General features: G+C 44.3%; 1 protein-coding gene across 2 annotated transcripts in view; it reads right to left on the bottom strand.

Moving 5' to 3' along the window:
- The window catches only part of Ccdc138 (coiled-coil domain containing 138), a gene marked incomplete in the record, with an annotated part of 55,821 nt that overhangs the window by 11,734 nt on the left and 27,682 nt on the right, over positions 1 to 16,405 (bottom strand). The window contains 1 exon segment of one of the 2 annotated variants that reach the window (XM_013522754.1): positions 1,999 to 2,175. Coding sequence (XP_013378208.1) covers positions 1,999 to 2,175 — 177 coding nt within the window. 2 annotated transcript variants of the gene reach the window in all.

Raw genomic sequence — 16,405 nt, 5'->3', positions numbered from 1 at the left:
TCGAGATGAAGCCAGACGCCTATCCTACTTTACTTGCAGAAATGCATCTGAGCAGCTTTCAAAGCATAGCAGCTGAGCACATGGGCGTGGGAACAGACAGGACCGCTCCAGTCAGTGTCAAGAGGCCTGGTCCAGCCTTCCTTTCACTGCCAGCTGGGACCCAGCCCTGTTTCTCCTCCCCAGTCCAGGGCAAACACGGACAAGCGCAGAAGCCCGGGCACCCACGGCCAACTTGACACAGTTTCTCAATGTGCACAGTGGAGCCAGAGTCCCTGCACTCAGCACCTCATTAGGTTATAGTCCCTGCACTCAGCTATATCATTAGGTTATACAGTGGTATCTGGGTTCACAAACTTCTCTTTCCATGATTCTGGTTACAAATCCAGATGGACAAGAACCGAATGCTTAGGTTCAATGCTGACCTTGTGGGGAGATTGAACGTGTTCTCATCTAGTGCACTCTGCAACGAGAATCACAGAGAGAACCTAGTTTGTGAACTGAGGTATCACTGTATTTAGTTTTTCTTCAACTACAAAGAGAATAAGTTGACTTCCACTAACATATTCAGAAAGATCTGCTTCTCACAGACATTTGTGTCTGTTAGGACTTTTGTTTTTCTCATTAAAATAACAAATTTCTAAAAAGCAAGATGGAAACCTAGTCAGCCGGGCATGGTGGCGCACGCCTGTAATCCCAGCACTCGGGAGGCTGAGGCAGGAGGATCGTTGCTAGTTCGAGACCAGCCTGGGCTACAAAGCGAGCTCAAGGTCAGCCTGAACTGCCTAGGGAGACCCTGTCTCAAAAAGACCAAAAAAAAAAAAAAAAAAAATGGAAACTTAGTCTTTAAATATTTTGTTCTACTCTTCACATTAGCTGAGGTACCAAGTTCCAAATCCCTCACCCAAGCAGCCAGACCCGCACCTGAATCACCATCCGAACCTCCAGTCAAAAGCTGAACACACTGACATTTGGAGCAGGAGAAAAATAATGACCTGGAAAACCTGGTCAGAGAGCTACAGCACAGTGAGCCTGAAGTCCAGAGTCGAGACCTCACTTTCCCGTCTCACACCACCCTCTGCACAGCTGGGAGATTCCTGGGAAACTTGCCTCATTTTTCTAGGCCTTGGTTTCCCTGTCAGGCTTCCTGCGCAGGATGCTGAGAAAGAAAATCAACACCACAGAGAGTGAGCCGAGAATGTGGCCCCGCCTCGGATGCCCCTCACCAGTCGCACTCTGCACTCTGCACTGAGCCCACGGGCACCAACTGCCAGGTGCAACAGAGGTTTTTCACTCGGTGTCCACCACTGCAGGAACTGTTTATTCTGAGAAGTGTTGCAGAGGAAAGAGGAACAGAGAGGAAGGAAGACTACAAACAAGAATTACGCAAGCAACACGGTGAAGCACTCCAAGTGGAGAGGGTGGAAGAGCACCGGCGACAGCAGCAAACAGAAGCAAATCAAAGCACCCATGCGGCAGCCCGTACCTTCCCATGCCAACCGAGAACCATTCACAGCAAGCAACAGAACTCCCCACACCTACACAAACAACAGGAAGAGAAGTTCCTACAGCTCCTAGAATATCACAAGACGAGATGAAGAGTGCAAGCGTCTCCAAAGCACGGTACAGGTCCCGGAGGGGCAACAGCAGGACATGTCTCTGTCACCGCTGTCACTCGGATGGAGACGTATTAAGTACCCCCACTCCCTCAAGCAAACAGAGAGCATCCTGGGACAGAAGAGGGCGAGAGGCTCACCAGGCCCCTGCACTGCGCTCACAGAAGAGGCCACAGCAGCGTGCTGGTATGAGGATCCAGACAAGAGCTCATTTTAACTCAGAGATGTCATTCGCGACTCAAATAGACAACCGCTGTGTGTTTTTAGGCATCTGAATGATACAGAGCAGGAATGTCTGATGTGTGGTTTACATACTCAGACCACATGAGGACAAGAAGATCACCCCACTTTCACTTCCCCACACAACTGAAACTTCAGAACTTACTGGACTCTACCGTCATCTGCAGCAAACTGTCAATGACATTGGAGAGGAGGCCCTTGCTGGATATCCGCAGATGCCCCAGAACCACTGGAACTGCTTGGTACTCCAGAAACAAGGCTTTCCCTTCATCTGTCTTCAAGTCCACGCAAAGGGAGTCAAACGCCTGGGCCAGGTAGTCAGCTGGAAAATAAGGGAAGCCCACCCGTGTCAGTGACCGGCATCTCAACAGCTACGTAAACAGGTGCAGAGCGTCATCACCAAAGCCAAAGCAAGGCGTGAAGATTCAGGGCATGGAGCGGCCGGTGAGCCCAGACCCACTCCCCCAACTTGTTAGAACCCAGACGGGAAGGGGAGAGGCATCACACTGTGGTGGAGTAAATCCCACTTAGAATTTCTGTATTTCAGCACTAAAATAACTAAGTTCCTTTCCTATATCAACAAAGAAAATCATTAATATTAAATATCATGAGTAGTATTTTACATATTTGGTAACTACACACTTCCAAATATTTAAACAGCATTACTATTTCTCTATTTCCAACAGCTTCTAAAATTGTATTTTTTGTTATAACTTAAATACTTACCTATTTCAAAACATAAGTTTATACAAACTTGCCAAGTGGTTTTGGGAAAGGATTTCTGTCTCATACTGAAGAGGAAACACCATGCCACTCAGAGACAACTGCAGGAGACAGGACGCACGCTGGTATGCTGCCTTCTGTGTCGCATCTGTCACTAAGGCTGGAGCAAAGCTTTAGCAAGGATGGTGCCATGATAGCACCTGCTGGGGCAACCCTAGAACTCTATCACCATGCTCCACAGGCCATGAGGAGGCTGAGTCAAGATGAGACACTGATGTGAGCAGACTCCCTAGGACCGTGCCATCACTAATGTCACCATCACTGTCGCAGGGCAGTGGGAGCTTGTGCTCTGAAATGTAAAACCTCCTCCCACTTCCCATCCAGGGATAAAACACTGTCCCTGCCGAGCGCCATCCCCAGAAAAGGTCTGAAGCCCCTGGAGGTGCTGCAGCACAGCAGCCTCCAGCCTGCAGCTGTGCTAACCATTAAAGAAATGGTTAATGTGAGATGCTGACAGTAACTGGTAGGATATTACAATGAAGGGATTTTTGAGAAAGACCTGCACTTTCCAGCCCACGTACAGTCACTCTATTTTTACATTTGGTAGAACTTAGTTCAAGGAACACTACCATCATTGCACTTAATTCTTGTGGTGGCTTGACCACTGGTGGTCAACTTATAACCCCCAGCTGAACTGAGTAAGCGTGATGTTGGGTGTGCGAGGCCCACCTGAGGACTTGCCAACAGTGTAAGAGGTAGAACTGGAGAAGTTAGACTGTTGGGAGCAAAGGCTGTTGGGAGCTGACAGAAGCTGTAAGGAGCTGTTTGGTTGTTTTGGAGGAGCTCGTCATGCTGGCTTTCCTGGTGAACTTCGCTGTTTTCATCCTCAGAGGAGCTCGTTGGTACTGAGAATGGCTTTGGTTCACTTTGGGGGAGCTCTGGTCCTCACTTCGAACATTGCTTCCTGGCTCCGGTGGGGAAGATGGTACACTGCAGGGCTCCTGGAGAAACTTGTTGCATTGGCTTCCCGGATGGGAACTCGGCCATCTTGATCATCGGAGGAGCTCGGGACCTCACTGTTGCTGATGGCGGCTGTGGTATCTTTTGGTGGAGCTCTGGTTCTTCTGAGCATCCCTTCCTGGCTCCAGTGCTGATCCCTCAGCCTGCTAGCACAGTTCTTTCATCCTGCTGGCACAGACTTCCTAGATTCCACCACTGACCTTTGGGCCTGCAGATCCGTGAAACAGACCTACATAGGATATTGTCATGGGCTCTGGGCCTCCAATTGGACTCGTGGGAGGCATTGTTATGAGCTCTAGGTCTTCAGCTGGACTCATGTAGGACATTATCGCAGGTCCCAGCCTGGATTCCTAGTCTATAGTGTGTGGACAGATTTCTTGCACTCTCTCGTATATGATTCTTTGGGTGACTATTATAAATAATCTTAAAATATGTGTCCTGTATTATATTGTTCTCCCTTGCAAAAAACCCCAAACCAACACAATTCTACAATTAAAAAATAAACACTGCAAATGTATACTAAGTTAAGCAAAGTTTATTTATTTGTTTATTAGCAACAATACAGGCAAAAAACTAGATGAATACTGAACTTGTTACAGAATCAAAAGTTTTGTCACAGCGCCACCTAATGTATCTGACACAAATTACTTCTTATTAATATACATTATTACCAAGGTTTTAGGTTGACTACTTTCTTTTTTAAATTTGCAAGCTTTGGGCCAGGGATATAGCTCAGTGGCACAAGCGCCTGCCTGTTAAAGGTAAGGTCTTGAGTTCAATTCCTGGTACCAAAAAATTAAAAATAAATAAATTTGCAAGTTTACAATAATATCCTTTAATAGTTTTTCATTATTTTTGAAAAAGTGACCTTACCTTTTACAGATAAACATGTACTCATCTTAATTTTTCTTTTTGTTTTGTTTTTTCGGGGTTTTTTTGAGACAGTTCAGGCTGGTCTTGAAGTCACTTTGTAGCCCAGGCTGGCCTTGAACTCACAACCACCCTCCTGCCACAGCCTCCCGAGTGCTGGGATTACAGGCATGCACCACCATGTCTGGCAAATTTTCTAATAGTGCAATTCTTAAAAAAATAAGACCAATTTAACTTCCAAAAGTATATTTGAAGTGTTATTAATTATAACCAAAACTTCCTCTCGTAAATATGCTATTTTACTGGTTCTTTTCAAAAGGTCCTGACGTTTAAATGTATCTTTTGGCGCAGACCCCACTGTGCCGGGGCCCCACCGTGGTGGCCAAGCAGCTGGTGCCCGGAAAGGCAGGCAGCAGGCACCGGGAAGCGGCGTGGAGACGTGCTCCGGCCCTCGGGCCGAGAACCGCCACGCCACAGAGAAGCACTGACACAACAGGCCCGCCCGCGACATGCCTGAACCACTCCAACAGGGAGAAACCTCTGGGAAAACATGCCACACAGCGGGTTGCTCTTGGCCCTGCCCTTGAGAACCAGAAAGGTCTGGAGTCAGTGGTGGAGCAGCTGAAGAACAAGGACTCGGAGAACACGAGAGTACTGACACCCGACGACTGGGGACACGGGAGCCACTAGGGAGCTGGAAGCCGGGAGGACCTTGCGCAACACCCGGGCAGACGCCCTGGAGGCCATTCTTCCCCTAACTGTGCGGGGTGCGGTGGAGGAGCAAGTGGAGCTCCGGAGAGGTCTGCACCGAGACTTCATGGATTACATGGGTGCCCAACATTCAGATTGTGTAGAACCACCTTCATGGAGGACCGTTGTCTCCAAGGAGGAGCCCCGTGACATCATGAGTATAGAGGACAAAGTGGACAGCCCGTTGCTGGACACTGGTGCTGGTCTCTCGGTCCTTCTTTTCAATCCTGGCCTTCCTTCCAGCCATTACACCTCAGTGAGGGGACTCACTGATGAGGAGGTAACCCGCTATTTTTCACAACCCTTGGGCTGTAACCACTTGTTGGATCTTTCCTGCACATCTCTGTTTTCCTGAGAAACCACTTTGAGGATGCCAACGTGTATTGCACCAGCCATTGATGATTTCCTACCAATCTGTCCATAACTCTGTAATGTTTGTATTGCTCCTATGCTATTTCGTAAATGGACATACATTTGTTACTATGTGTTTTCAACAACAACCATCGAGAATAGTCAATGATTATTTGATTGATCACTCCTGTATAGCTCTATTTGTTTTCCCTAGAGACCACTCTGGAGAAACCAAGATACAGTACAACAACCATTGATAATTTCCTGCCATTTCTGCCTGTAACTCAATATTATTTATTTGTTTTCCTGAGAAATTGTCTTAAAGATCCCAACAGGTAAAGTAACAACCATTGATAATGTCCTACCACTTTGTCTGTAATTCGGTGTGTCCCCCTACTGCTCTGTTGTCCTTCTTTTACTCTTTAAAATAAAAAAAAATAAAAATATACCCTTTTTATTTTTTACTAAAAGTCAATCTATTAATCTTAATCAGTATGAAATACAGCTTTCCATTACTTCATCTATATGGTAGATTTAAGGGATGAGCAGATTCTCTGCACCCCTAGAAACCTGGTTCACCCACTGCTGGCTGGAAGGTACAGCGGGACCAGCCTGTGGCCAGGAGTCCGTGGTCAGGGAGCCTATCTAGGAGCCCGTGGTCTGGAGCCTGTGGTTAGGAGCTTTGTGCCCACCTGGTCTGTGCCCACAGAGCCTGGCTAACAACTCCCTAAAGAATTGTAGTAAATAAAATGCTTGTTGTTCTAAGTTTTTTTTTTTTTTCTTTTTGAGACAGGATGTCACTACCCAATTCAGGCTGGCCTTGAGCTCACTTTGTAGCCCAGGCTGGTCTCGAACTCGCAATGATCCTCCTGCCACAGCCTCCCAAGTGCTAGAATTACAGGTGTGCACCACCACACCAGCTGTTCTAAGATTTCTAATTGTTTGGTGGCTTATCAGACAGCAACAGACAGCTACTGTAAATCTTAATTAACAGATTTTAATTTCAGTCCTAACTCAAGTTATATTATGAACAATTATGTCTACTAATAACGGCAGCAGCTAACTTATTAAGGCTTATTAGCCAGGCGTGGTGGCACATGTCCGTAATCCCAGCACTTGGGAGGCTGAGGCACAAGGATTGTTTGTGAGTTTGAGGCCTGCCTGGGCTACAAAGTGAGGTCAAGGCCAGCCCGAACTGCATAGCAAGTCCTTGTCTCAAAAAGACAAAAAAAAAAAAAAAAGAATTATATGCCAGATTTCTGCTAAACCTTATTATGAATTATCTTGTTTAATCTTCAAAGAGCAAAACTGGGGCAGAAACAACAAAGTGCTCTGCCCAGAGGCACAGGGCTCCTGGTAAAGCTGAGGGAAATGTTACTTTCAACTAGAGAGCTCAAGTTCTTAATTACTGCACTGCAATGGCTTCCTACTATCTGTGTTTGAGAACATTTCTCTAAGCTGAAGCCCAAGTACATACCTTAAAAATACACACACCTTTAGAAACTGAGGGCCAACTGCCAAGCAGCAGGGGCTGGGGATTTAGCTCAGCGCCACAGCGCCTGTCCGGCAAGCGCAAGGTCGTGAGTTCGATTCCCAGTACCAGGGGAAAAAAAAAAAAGCCAAGTAGGGCAGGGCAGAATTAGCTCTAATCACACATTCATAAATAATAGAATATATTCAATTACACATAGAAGAAACCTGCCCCTAAACCAAGTAACTTTTATCAGCTAAGACCCCTAGGACCTCTCTCCACAACTGCCTCACAACTGAACTCACAGATCAGTGTGTGTACTGAACCCCTTCCGTAATGCCCACATCTGCCCACCAACAACGCAGACGGCACACACCGTGCCATGCGCAGGAGCACTGTGGTGGGCCAGTGTCTGGACAACAGTTTCCAATGCTCGCGCCTCCTCTGAAGACGGCCTCCCCTCTGGGGACAGATCCGAGTGGACCCGGCGGGGAGGGGTGCGTTTGCACAGCGGCACAAGGTACTGGGTGGGCTCCCGCACAACTCAACGTCAGCTCTGCTGCTGCCAGTTCTTTTCCCTCATTATCGTCTTTGGTACCGAGAATCAAACTCAGGCCCTTGTGCTGGCTCTGTGTCACTGAACTATCTTCCTGGCCTCCTTTTTCCTCATTATAAACAGCACCTTAACACTGTGAACTTCTTCTTTTTCTAGTACTTCCTTGCAGTAAATTCCATTAAAGGCTGCGACGCATTTTGGTGGTGGCCAAGAGCAGAATGCACTTCAGAAAGGACTGCAATTCACAGCACGTGAGCAGCCAGTCCTCGGCCACCTCCACACGAGGACGGACAACCACACCAACGTTCAACACAAGGCCAGCATGGACTGTGTACTGTTCACGCACCGAGGCGGAAGGTAAAACGAAGGTCTGTATTTCTAAATATGACAAAATTAAAGTTAGTCTGGTTTTACAACTGCTATCTCATATCCTGAATTTAAAAGTACATTTTAAGATGTAAGCACTTTTCAGAAACAGCAACAAAAAACTCATTAAAGCCGTTCAGAAGTTTTCTATCTCCTCATAGAAGCTTTTCTCAAAAGGCTACATGTCAGACTCCCTATCCAACTCTGTCCGGGGTGAACAGATCCCCCGAAGTAGGTGCCTGCAGATGTGTAAGAAAAGAGAAAACCAAGAGAGCCAAAATTCTGTGATCAGGCGCTAGCAGCCTCTAGGACTGACTGCCCCCTGATTACCATCTTCAGCAACCTTTTAGTCAAAAATCCACCAAGGAGGCAGCAGAGGAATTGCAGGGTACCAACTGTTTTAGCAAGGACAATGCAACTCAGTTGTCACAGGAATGCGACCTGACCCGTAGGCCATCATGCTATCGCCCATATCTCAGCAAAGCACCTACTGATCCTGGAGCTTACCATGCTTATGCTAGACTTCTTCCAGAACCCAACAATCATGGCTTGGTCAGGCCTCAGGCAATACACAAAATAGTAACTAAAAAATGTCCTCCTCCACAGCTACAGAGCTGGGCAGGGCGTAGTGGCACACATCTGTAATCCCAGCACTCAAGAGGCTGAAGCAGGACAGCCACGAGTTCCAGGCCACCCTTGGCTATACAGCGAGTTCAAGGTTAGCCTGGGCTACATAGCAAGACCCTATCTCAAAACAAAAACAAAAACAAAACAACAAAAAGCTACAGGATAGAGAAGTGCTTAAACTGGTTTTATAAAGAGGCATCTCTGGGAGCTGGGCATGGTGGTGCACACCTGCAGTTCCAACACTCTGGGAAGCTACGGCAGCAGGATCACAAATTCCAGTCCAGGACTGGGGATTTAGCTCAGCGGCAAAGCGCCTGCCTGGCAAGCGCAAGGTCGTGAGTTCGGTTCCCGGTACCGGATAAAAACCGAAAAAAAAAAAACACAAAAAAACAAATTCCAGTCCAGCTGAGCAACTTAGCAAAACCCTGTCTCGAATAAAAAAAGGCTGGAGCTGTAACTCAGTCCAAAGATTCTGGTTCAATTCCCATTAATACCAGACACAGACACACAGACACACACACAGACACACACACAGACACACACACACACACACACACACACACACACAGGTATCTTTGGCTGAAAAAAAAATTTTAAATTTTTAAACATTAAAATAACTGAGGAATTGGACAAAAAAAAATTGAGGTGGTCATAAAGTGAGTAGGATGAGCAAGAGATAACATGTGACCTCTGGGTGGAGACTCCATTACTAACGATCACATGACGTCTAGGGTTGGCCTTGGTCGGTCCCCACAATGCAGTCACAGCTGGAGCCTTACCTCCACACACTGAGAGAGCTGAGACCAGCCCTCAGCACCCGAGTGGCTGGGGCACTTCGTAAGCTATAGACTAAGCAGGAAACTCAGGAAACACAGCAGGTATCATTTAACTAACAGAATTTAAAACATTAGTCTGGCAAAGTCAGTCACAAATGTGACACACTAGAAAAATTTGTATCAAATATGAGAGACAGAGGATCTACATTATTCTTTAAAAATAACAAAAAACAAATCATCTAATACAAAAAAGACTGAATACATGAACAGAAAATTTAGAGAAAATGCAAATCACACAAAAAATATAACATGGTCAAGCTTAACATATGAACAGGATGTGAATAAAAATCATATAAACACACTTTTACTTGGGGAGATTAAAAGAGCAATAACACTAAGATCTGGAATGGGGGTTTTACAAAACTTCATGACTGATACAGCTGCAAGGATACAACAGCTACAATCTTTGAGAAAGAATTTGGACATGTCTGCTGAAATACAGCGGGTGTGGTGGCACATCCTGAGGAAGGAAGGTTGCAGAGTTCAAGACCAGCCCGGGCTACACAGTGAGTTCAAGGCCAGCCTGCACTGCATAGCAAGACCCTGTCTCCAAAAAATCATAAATAAATGAAAAATAAATAAAATTAATAAACTCCAAATGCACAGATTCTTTCTTCTATCTAAACTTGGCATACTTACTGTAATGTAAAAAGCTCTAACGTATCAGATACATTTTGAAAATGTGTCATCATTTGTAGTGGCAAAAGGAGGAACCAAGAAGCAGGGTTAAATGCCGGTTGGCTAGGAAGTAAATGAAGCTAAACAGGACCAAGAATTGCATCTATATGTACAGTCATGGAAGTTAAATGAAGTAAATTTGTCATTAAAAGTCAAAGCACATAGGTGTGAGTACAGCATACAGAAGGGTCTTACGACTCAGGAAGCAGCAGAGACCATGAACGAGGCTGCTAATTACATCACCTCTGGAACTCCTGTGCACTTCCTTTTGTTCCTAAGTAGCAGTATTACGTCTCATTAGTACGTGCGTGCATTGTTTTCTAGCTTTAGCAAAGTCTAACCACATAAACAACTTATACATTTGAAGTATACATTAGTTTTCATGCCTGTGAACCTATACCCACAACCACCCCCAAACCTTGCATGCCTCCTGTGTGCTATCCCTCAAAATCACCCTGCCCCCGCATCACTTCAGGGTCCTGGCATCATGGGCTACATACACTTCCTGCCATTACAGGCTGTACTGCTTTCTGCCACCGTGAGGTTACCTTGCATTTTCTAGAATGTCATGTAAATGCAGTCACAGTCAAGGTGCACTGCTTATCCAGCGCTGTCACCCGACGCCCACAGGGAGATCATGTGTGCTGCTGCATGGTGTCAACAATGTTCCTTCTTGTTGCTGAATAGCATCTGCTCTGTGGCTCTAACACCATTTGTTTCTCCATCCACTTTTCGATGGACATTTCGTTGTTTTCAGTTTGGGCTGTTACAGAGCAGCTGTGAACAAGCTGTGAACAAATCTTTCCTTAGCACATGCTGTTGTCTTCCTTGGGAAAACACACGGAGTAAAATAGGTGACAGGCACGCTTACCATTCAAGACACTGCTGACTGTCCCCTAAGCTATCTCACCATCTCGCAACCTGCCCCACTGAGGAGGAGTCCAGGGGCTTCTGCCTCACGGTGCTCCCTAGGGTCAGGCCTGATCGCAGGCCACAGCCCACAGGGAGTCACCCTGGCTTCGGCCTGCCACTTCCTGAGGGGCAGTGATGCTGAACGTCTTCATGCCGTGTCTGCTCTCCACAGGGTCTCCATGAGGGCTCTGTTCAAATCTTCCTCCCTTTTACTGGTTTCTCTGAGTTGTAGGAGTCTTTAACATTCTAAACATAAGCCTTTTCTCAGATACACAATTTGCAAGTAATGTCTTGCAGTCCAAGACTAGAAGTTTCATTTTTAAAAAAAAGTCTTTAAAAAATAAAATTTTAGATTTTGATGAAGTCCGGTTTATTTTTTCTAGTCACAATAACTGTGCTCTATTTCGGAAAAATCTGCCAATCCAAGGTCATTAAATAGTCTTGGGTATTTACTTTTAGAGATTTTATGGTTTCTGCTTAATTATGTTCCCAGACTACTTGGTTAAGTTCTGTATGTATTGTAGAGTTGAAGCTCCTTTTATTCTTTTCCTGCATGTGGATGCACCACTAACCCAGCACCATTTGAAAAAAGGAACATCCTTTCCCTACAGAATTGTTGGGGACCTCACTGAGCACAAGCTGGCCATCATTTTTGGGCTCTCTGGTCTGCCCTCCTGAAGGCTATCTTCACAACAAGAACAAGCGATTCAGAAGGCAGGTGGTGTGTCGCACAATCAAAATGTGTGTTTTCCCCTCAGAGTTGTTTTGAGTATTCTAAGTCCTCTATACGTCTATATGAAATTTAAAATCAGCTTATCAATTTCTACCTAAGAAACTGATCAAAAATTCATCAACTTTATCAATTTTTACCCTAATCATAATGTGATTTTGATTGGCACTGCTTTGAATCTACAGATCAATTTAAGTCTTCTGACCCATGAACAAGCCACCTGCCCATTTATTTTGTTCCCCTTGGGCTGAGGATGTAGCTCAGTGGTATAGCACCTGCCTGGCATACCAAGACCCTGGGCTCCATCCCCAGCACTGCAAACATAAATAAACGAAAGATTTGTTCAGGTCCTCTTTAACTTCTCTAACCAATTTTATAGGTTTAATGTACAAATCTACTTTTTTTTTCATCTTTCTCTCCCACATGTTTATATGTAAGTATTTTATATTTAATTCTGGGAGAATTATTTTCCATAGATGCTCAGCAGAATTCACTAGAAAAACCACATGATCATGTAGTGTTCCCAGAGAGAAGCTTTGTAACTATAAATACAATTTCTGCAACAGACATAAGCAAGTTCAAGTTATAAATAAGATCTGATATTTTAAATCTAATAATGTGCCCATTCCTCTAAATTGTTAGACGTATTGAGCTGTTCCAAATTCTTCATTTTCTTTTCTTGTTTTTTGAAACAGGGTCTCAACATGTAGTTCAGGATGGCCTTAACCTCTTACAGTGGTCCCCCTGCCTCAGCCACCACACCCAGCATCCCCTTTCTTTTGAATGCAGAACATACTGATGTCCCTCTCACATTTCTCATGATGGTAATTTGTCTTTTTGTTTTCCTCAGCCTGGAAAGGGGCTTATCAATTCAAGAGTTGTGATACGGGTTGGGGATTTAGCTCAGCGGCACAGCAACTGCCTGGCAAGCGCAAGGTTGTGAGTTCGATTTCTAGTACGGGGCGGGGGGGGGGAGGCGGGGGAAGACTTGTGATAAAAACATATGGTGAAAGTTTCAATTTTTAAAAATTTGTTACAGTAAAAGATACAATGTCATTAATTCCCCTCACTTCAAACATATTTATCCCATCACTATGGTCCCACTTTCTGAAGCAGTTAGTTTCAGCAGTCTTCTTTCCTGTGTATCTTTGTGATTACAAAACAAAAAGGTGAATATTGCTACCTAATCCCATCTAATGGAAAGACAGGCTCAGGCTCATTAAAACATTACAGTGTACTCATCCACTTCATTCACTGGGTCTCACACGTGTCTTCTGGCTTTCCTCAAAGTAAAAATAACCATGAAAGAGAAATGTTTTCAATCAATTCAGGACCCTGAGGCAGCCATGACAGGGCAAGTATACAGTCAAAATAGAGGCCTCCAGAGCTGCTTCAGAAAGGGGCAAGAGCTATGAGATAAACATGTTTGAAGTGAGGGAAATTAATGGCAATGTGTTTTTTACTGTAATTAAAAAACAAACATACACTGTATTTTTCAGTCATACCTAGTATCAATCTTCTCAATGATGGGTGTTTTGGTTTTCACTGATTTTTTTTCTCTACAATTCTTCACCTTTTCCAGTTTTTTTCTCGTGTTATTATCTTCGAATTTAATACGGACTTAATTTGTTTTCTTCATCATTCAGTGCCGTTTTTCACAGATTTTATATGTTGTTTTCATTTTCTTTTTTTTTTTGTTTTTTGTTTTTTGTTTTTTGTTTTTTTGGTTTTTCTCTGGTACCGGGAACCGAACTCACGACCTTGTACTTGCCAGGCAGGCGCTTTTGCCGCTGAGCTAAATCCCCAGCCCCGTTGTTTTCATTTTCATTTGGTTCAAAATAACCTAATTTTTCTTTTGACTTCTTCTTTCACCCATGCATTATGCAGAAATGTGTTATTTAGCTCCCAAATATTTGGAGATTTCCTAGAAAGCTTTCTGTTATTTATTTCTAACTTAATTCCATGTGGCCAGAGCATATTCTTCATATGACTTGAAATCTCAAATGTTTTAAGATTTCTTTTATGGACAAACATACGGCCTAACTGTGCATACTCAAAAACAATGTGTGTTATGTGGTTTGATTATGCAGGTGGATTCTCCTAACAGATGAAGTTGGTTTGACAGCACTGTTCACATCTACTCTTTACTTTCTGCCTATTTGTTCTGTAAATTTGTTCTGTAAATTACTCAGGAATGTGAAATTTCTGACCAAAATTATGGACTTCTCTATTTCGTTTTTCAGCTTCATGTTATTAGGTACATAAAGGATTATGATGTTCTCTTAACAAAAATGGCCACTTAATCATGAGATAGCCCTCACTGTCTTATAGTCCGTCTAAAATTTACTTTGTCTACTATTAGTATAGTGACTCAACCTTTCTTTTTATTAGTACTAACAGAGCATATCCTTTTCTACTCACTTACTCCTAACCAATTTGTCTTTACATTTAAAGTGGGCTTTCTGTAGACAGCACTTAGTTGGATCATCCAATCAGACAAGTTCTGCATTTTAATTATGGCACTTATTATCTCTGCTATAATCGTGTTAACTACGCCTTTTTCTTTTATTGGGTGCTTCAGGTTCTACAGATAAACATCTTCAAATTAAAACCTTACTCCCTTCCAATATTTTCTCCATTTTTTCACACGATCAGCACGTCCACTACTCTACTGCACACGAATGGTGAGAGGACACCCGACTCCTTCCTGTTATTTCCACATTCCAAGTACCCTTTACTGCACTTTTTCACTATCAAGAATGAAGGGGCCAAGGACACAGCTCAGCAGCACAATGCCTGCCTGGCAAGCATGAGGTCCTTAGTTTGATTCCCCATACCCACCCAACTGGAAAAAAAGAATGAATATTACACTGTATCAAATGATATTGTGGGGCTGGGGATTTAGCTCAGCGGCAAAGCGCCTGTCTGGCAAGCACAAGGTTGTGAATTCGATTCCTGGTACCAGAAGAAAAAAAAAATATATGGTGTTGTAATATATACTTCTGAATATTTTTCTTAAATGATTAATGACTAAGGATTTTTCTGGTACTAATATGGCTTTGAATTGCTGATATCAACCATATTAGATCTCTGGTGCATACATTTAAAAAAATGTGAGGCTATGAACTACTGGCTAAAACCCTACTTATCTGTACATGTGTTTGTGTGTACACCCATATAAACTTCTGGATAGGTGAAGCACAGTGGCATACATCAGTAATCCCCACAGCATGAGAGGCTGCGGTGAGAGGACCACAAGTCTGAGGCCAGCCTGGGCAACCTACTGAGGATGTCCCAAATGTGAAAAAAAAATTTTTTTTTTTTCTGAGATAGGTGTGTGGTGACTTTCTTCTGGGATAACAATGCCTCTAAATGACCTTTGAGACAGCTACCACCCAGTCTACTACTATGATTTTGAGAACCATAAGCATGAAGGAGTAGAATAACCAAAAAGGCAAAATGATTCTTTCCACCAGTTCATGTCATCAGAAGTAACTGAACAGAATATTCTTTAAAGAAAGACCTCAGCCCCACCACCACCTTCCTGAGGGGCCTTGGACAAAGGGAGCCTTAGTGAGTTGCTTGGGGTCCCAGATCCCTCAGCCCCAGCCCCGCCCCCTGCCACCACTGAGGGAGGGGTCTTGGACTCAGGAAGCCTCGGGGAGCTGCCTGGGAACCCTGATCCTCCCGCCCACCTCTGCCGCCACCTTCCTGAGGGGCCCTGGACTTGGGAAGCCTCGGTGAGCTGCCTGGGGACTCGGATCCTCCAGCCCCGCCCCCTGCTGCCAGCAAGGGATGGGCCTTGGACTTGGGAAGCCTAGGAGAGCTGCCTGGGTGCCTGGGTCCTCTGGCTCCCCTCAGGCCATCTCAGGAATGAACCTGAATCCCTGGAAACCTAGGGAGACTTGAAAATGACAAAAAAAAAAGAAGCAAAATGCAATCTCAGCCAAACACCCCATCCAGAACAAGTCCAGGAAATGTCAACGTGGAAGAACATGGAAGTTACACACCTGAAATTTCTGAAATGATAGCAATTGAAGTAAAGAACCAACTACATCAGGCTATACAGGAAATCAGATCAGAAATAATTGCTCAGGTTAAAAAAAAAAAAAAGACAACCTAATGGAAGAATTACTGGGCACATCAAAGAAGACAGATTAAAAAAATAGAGGAGCACAGAAAAATGACGGAAACCTTGAATGAATACTATAGGAAAGAATTAGAATGCATGAAACAGATTCAAAGAGACATTAAGGAAATTAAAAATCCCACTGAAAGCTAGAAGAACCACTTGAATGAAACAGAAGACTCTCAGACCTTGAAGACAGCATTGCAGCCAGTGATTGTGAAAGAAAAGATCTCTTAAAAATAACAAAGGAGCCAGGCGTGCTAGCACATGCCTGTAATCCCAGCACCTGGGAGGCTGAGGCAGGAGGATCGTTGTGAGTTCGAGATCAGCCTGGGCTACAAAGTGAGCTCAAGGCCAGCCTGAACTCCATAGGGAGACCCTGTCTCAAAAAGACAAAAACAAACAAAGGAACAGCAAATAACAATTCAACAGCTGCAAGATGAGTCAAAGAAAGACAATATAAGACTGATAGGTGTCAACGAAAGAACAGGGAACAACATGAATGACATAAAAAGACTATCTGCAGCAGTAAT

This window comes from Chinchilla lanigera, unplaced genomic scaffold (genome assembly GCF_000276665.1).
Source record: "Chinchilla lanigera isolate Chin_1 unplaced genomic scaffold, ChiLan1.0 scaffold00069, whole genome shotgun sequence".
Taxonomy (NCBI): domain Eukaryota; kingdom Metazoa; phylum Chordata; class Mammalia; order Rodentia; family Chinchillidae; genus Chinchilla; species Chinchilla lanigera.
The sequence above is the reverse complement of the archived record's forward strand: the minus strand, read 5'-3'. Positions and strand labels throughout refer to the sequence as shown.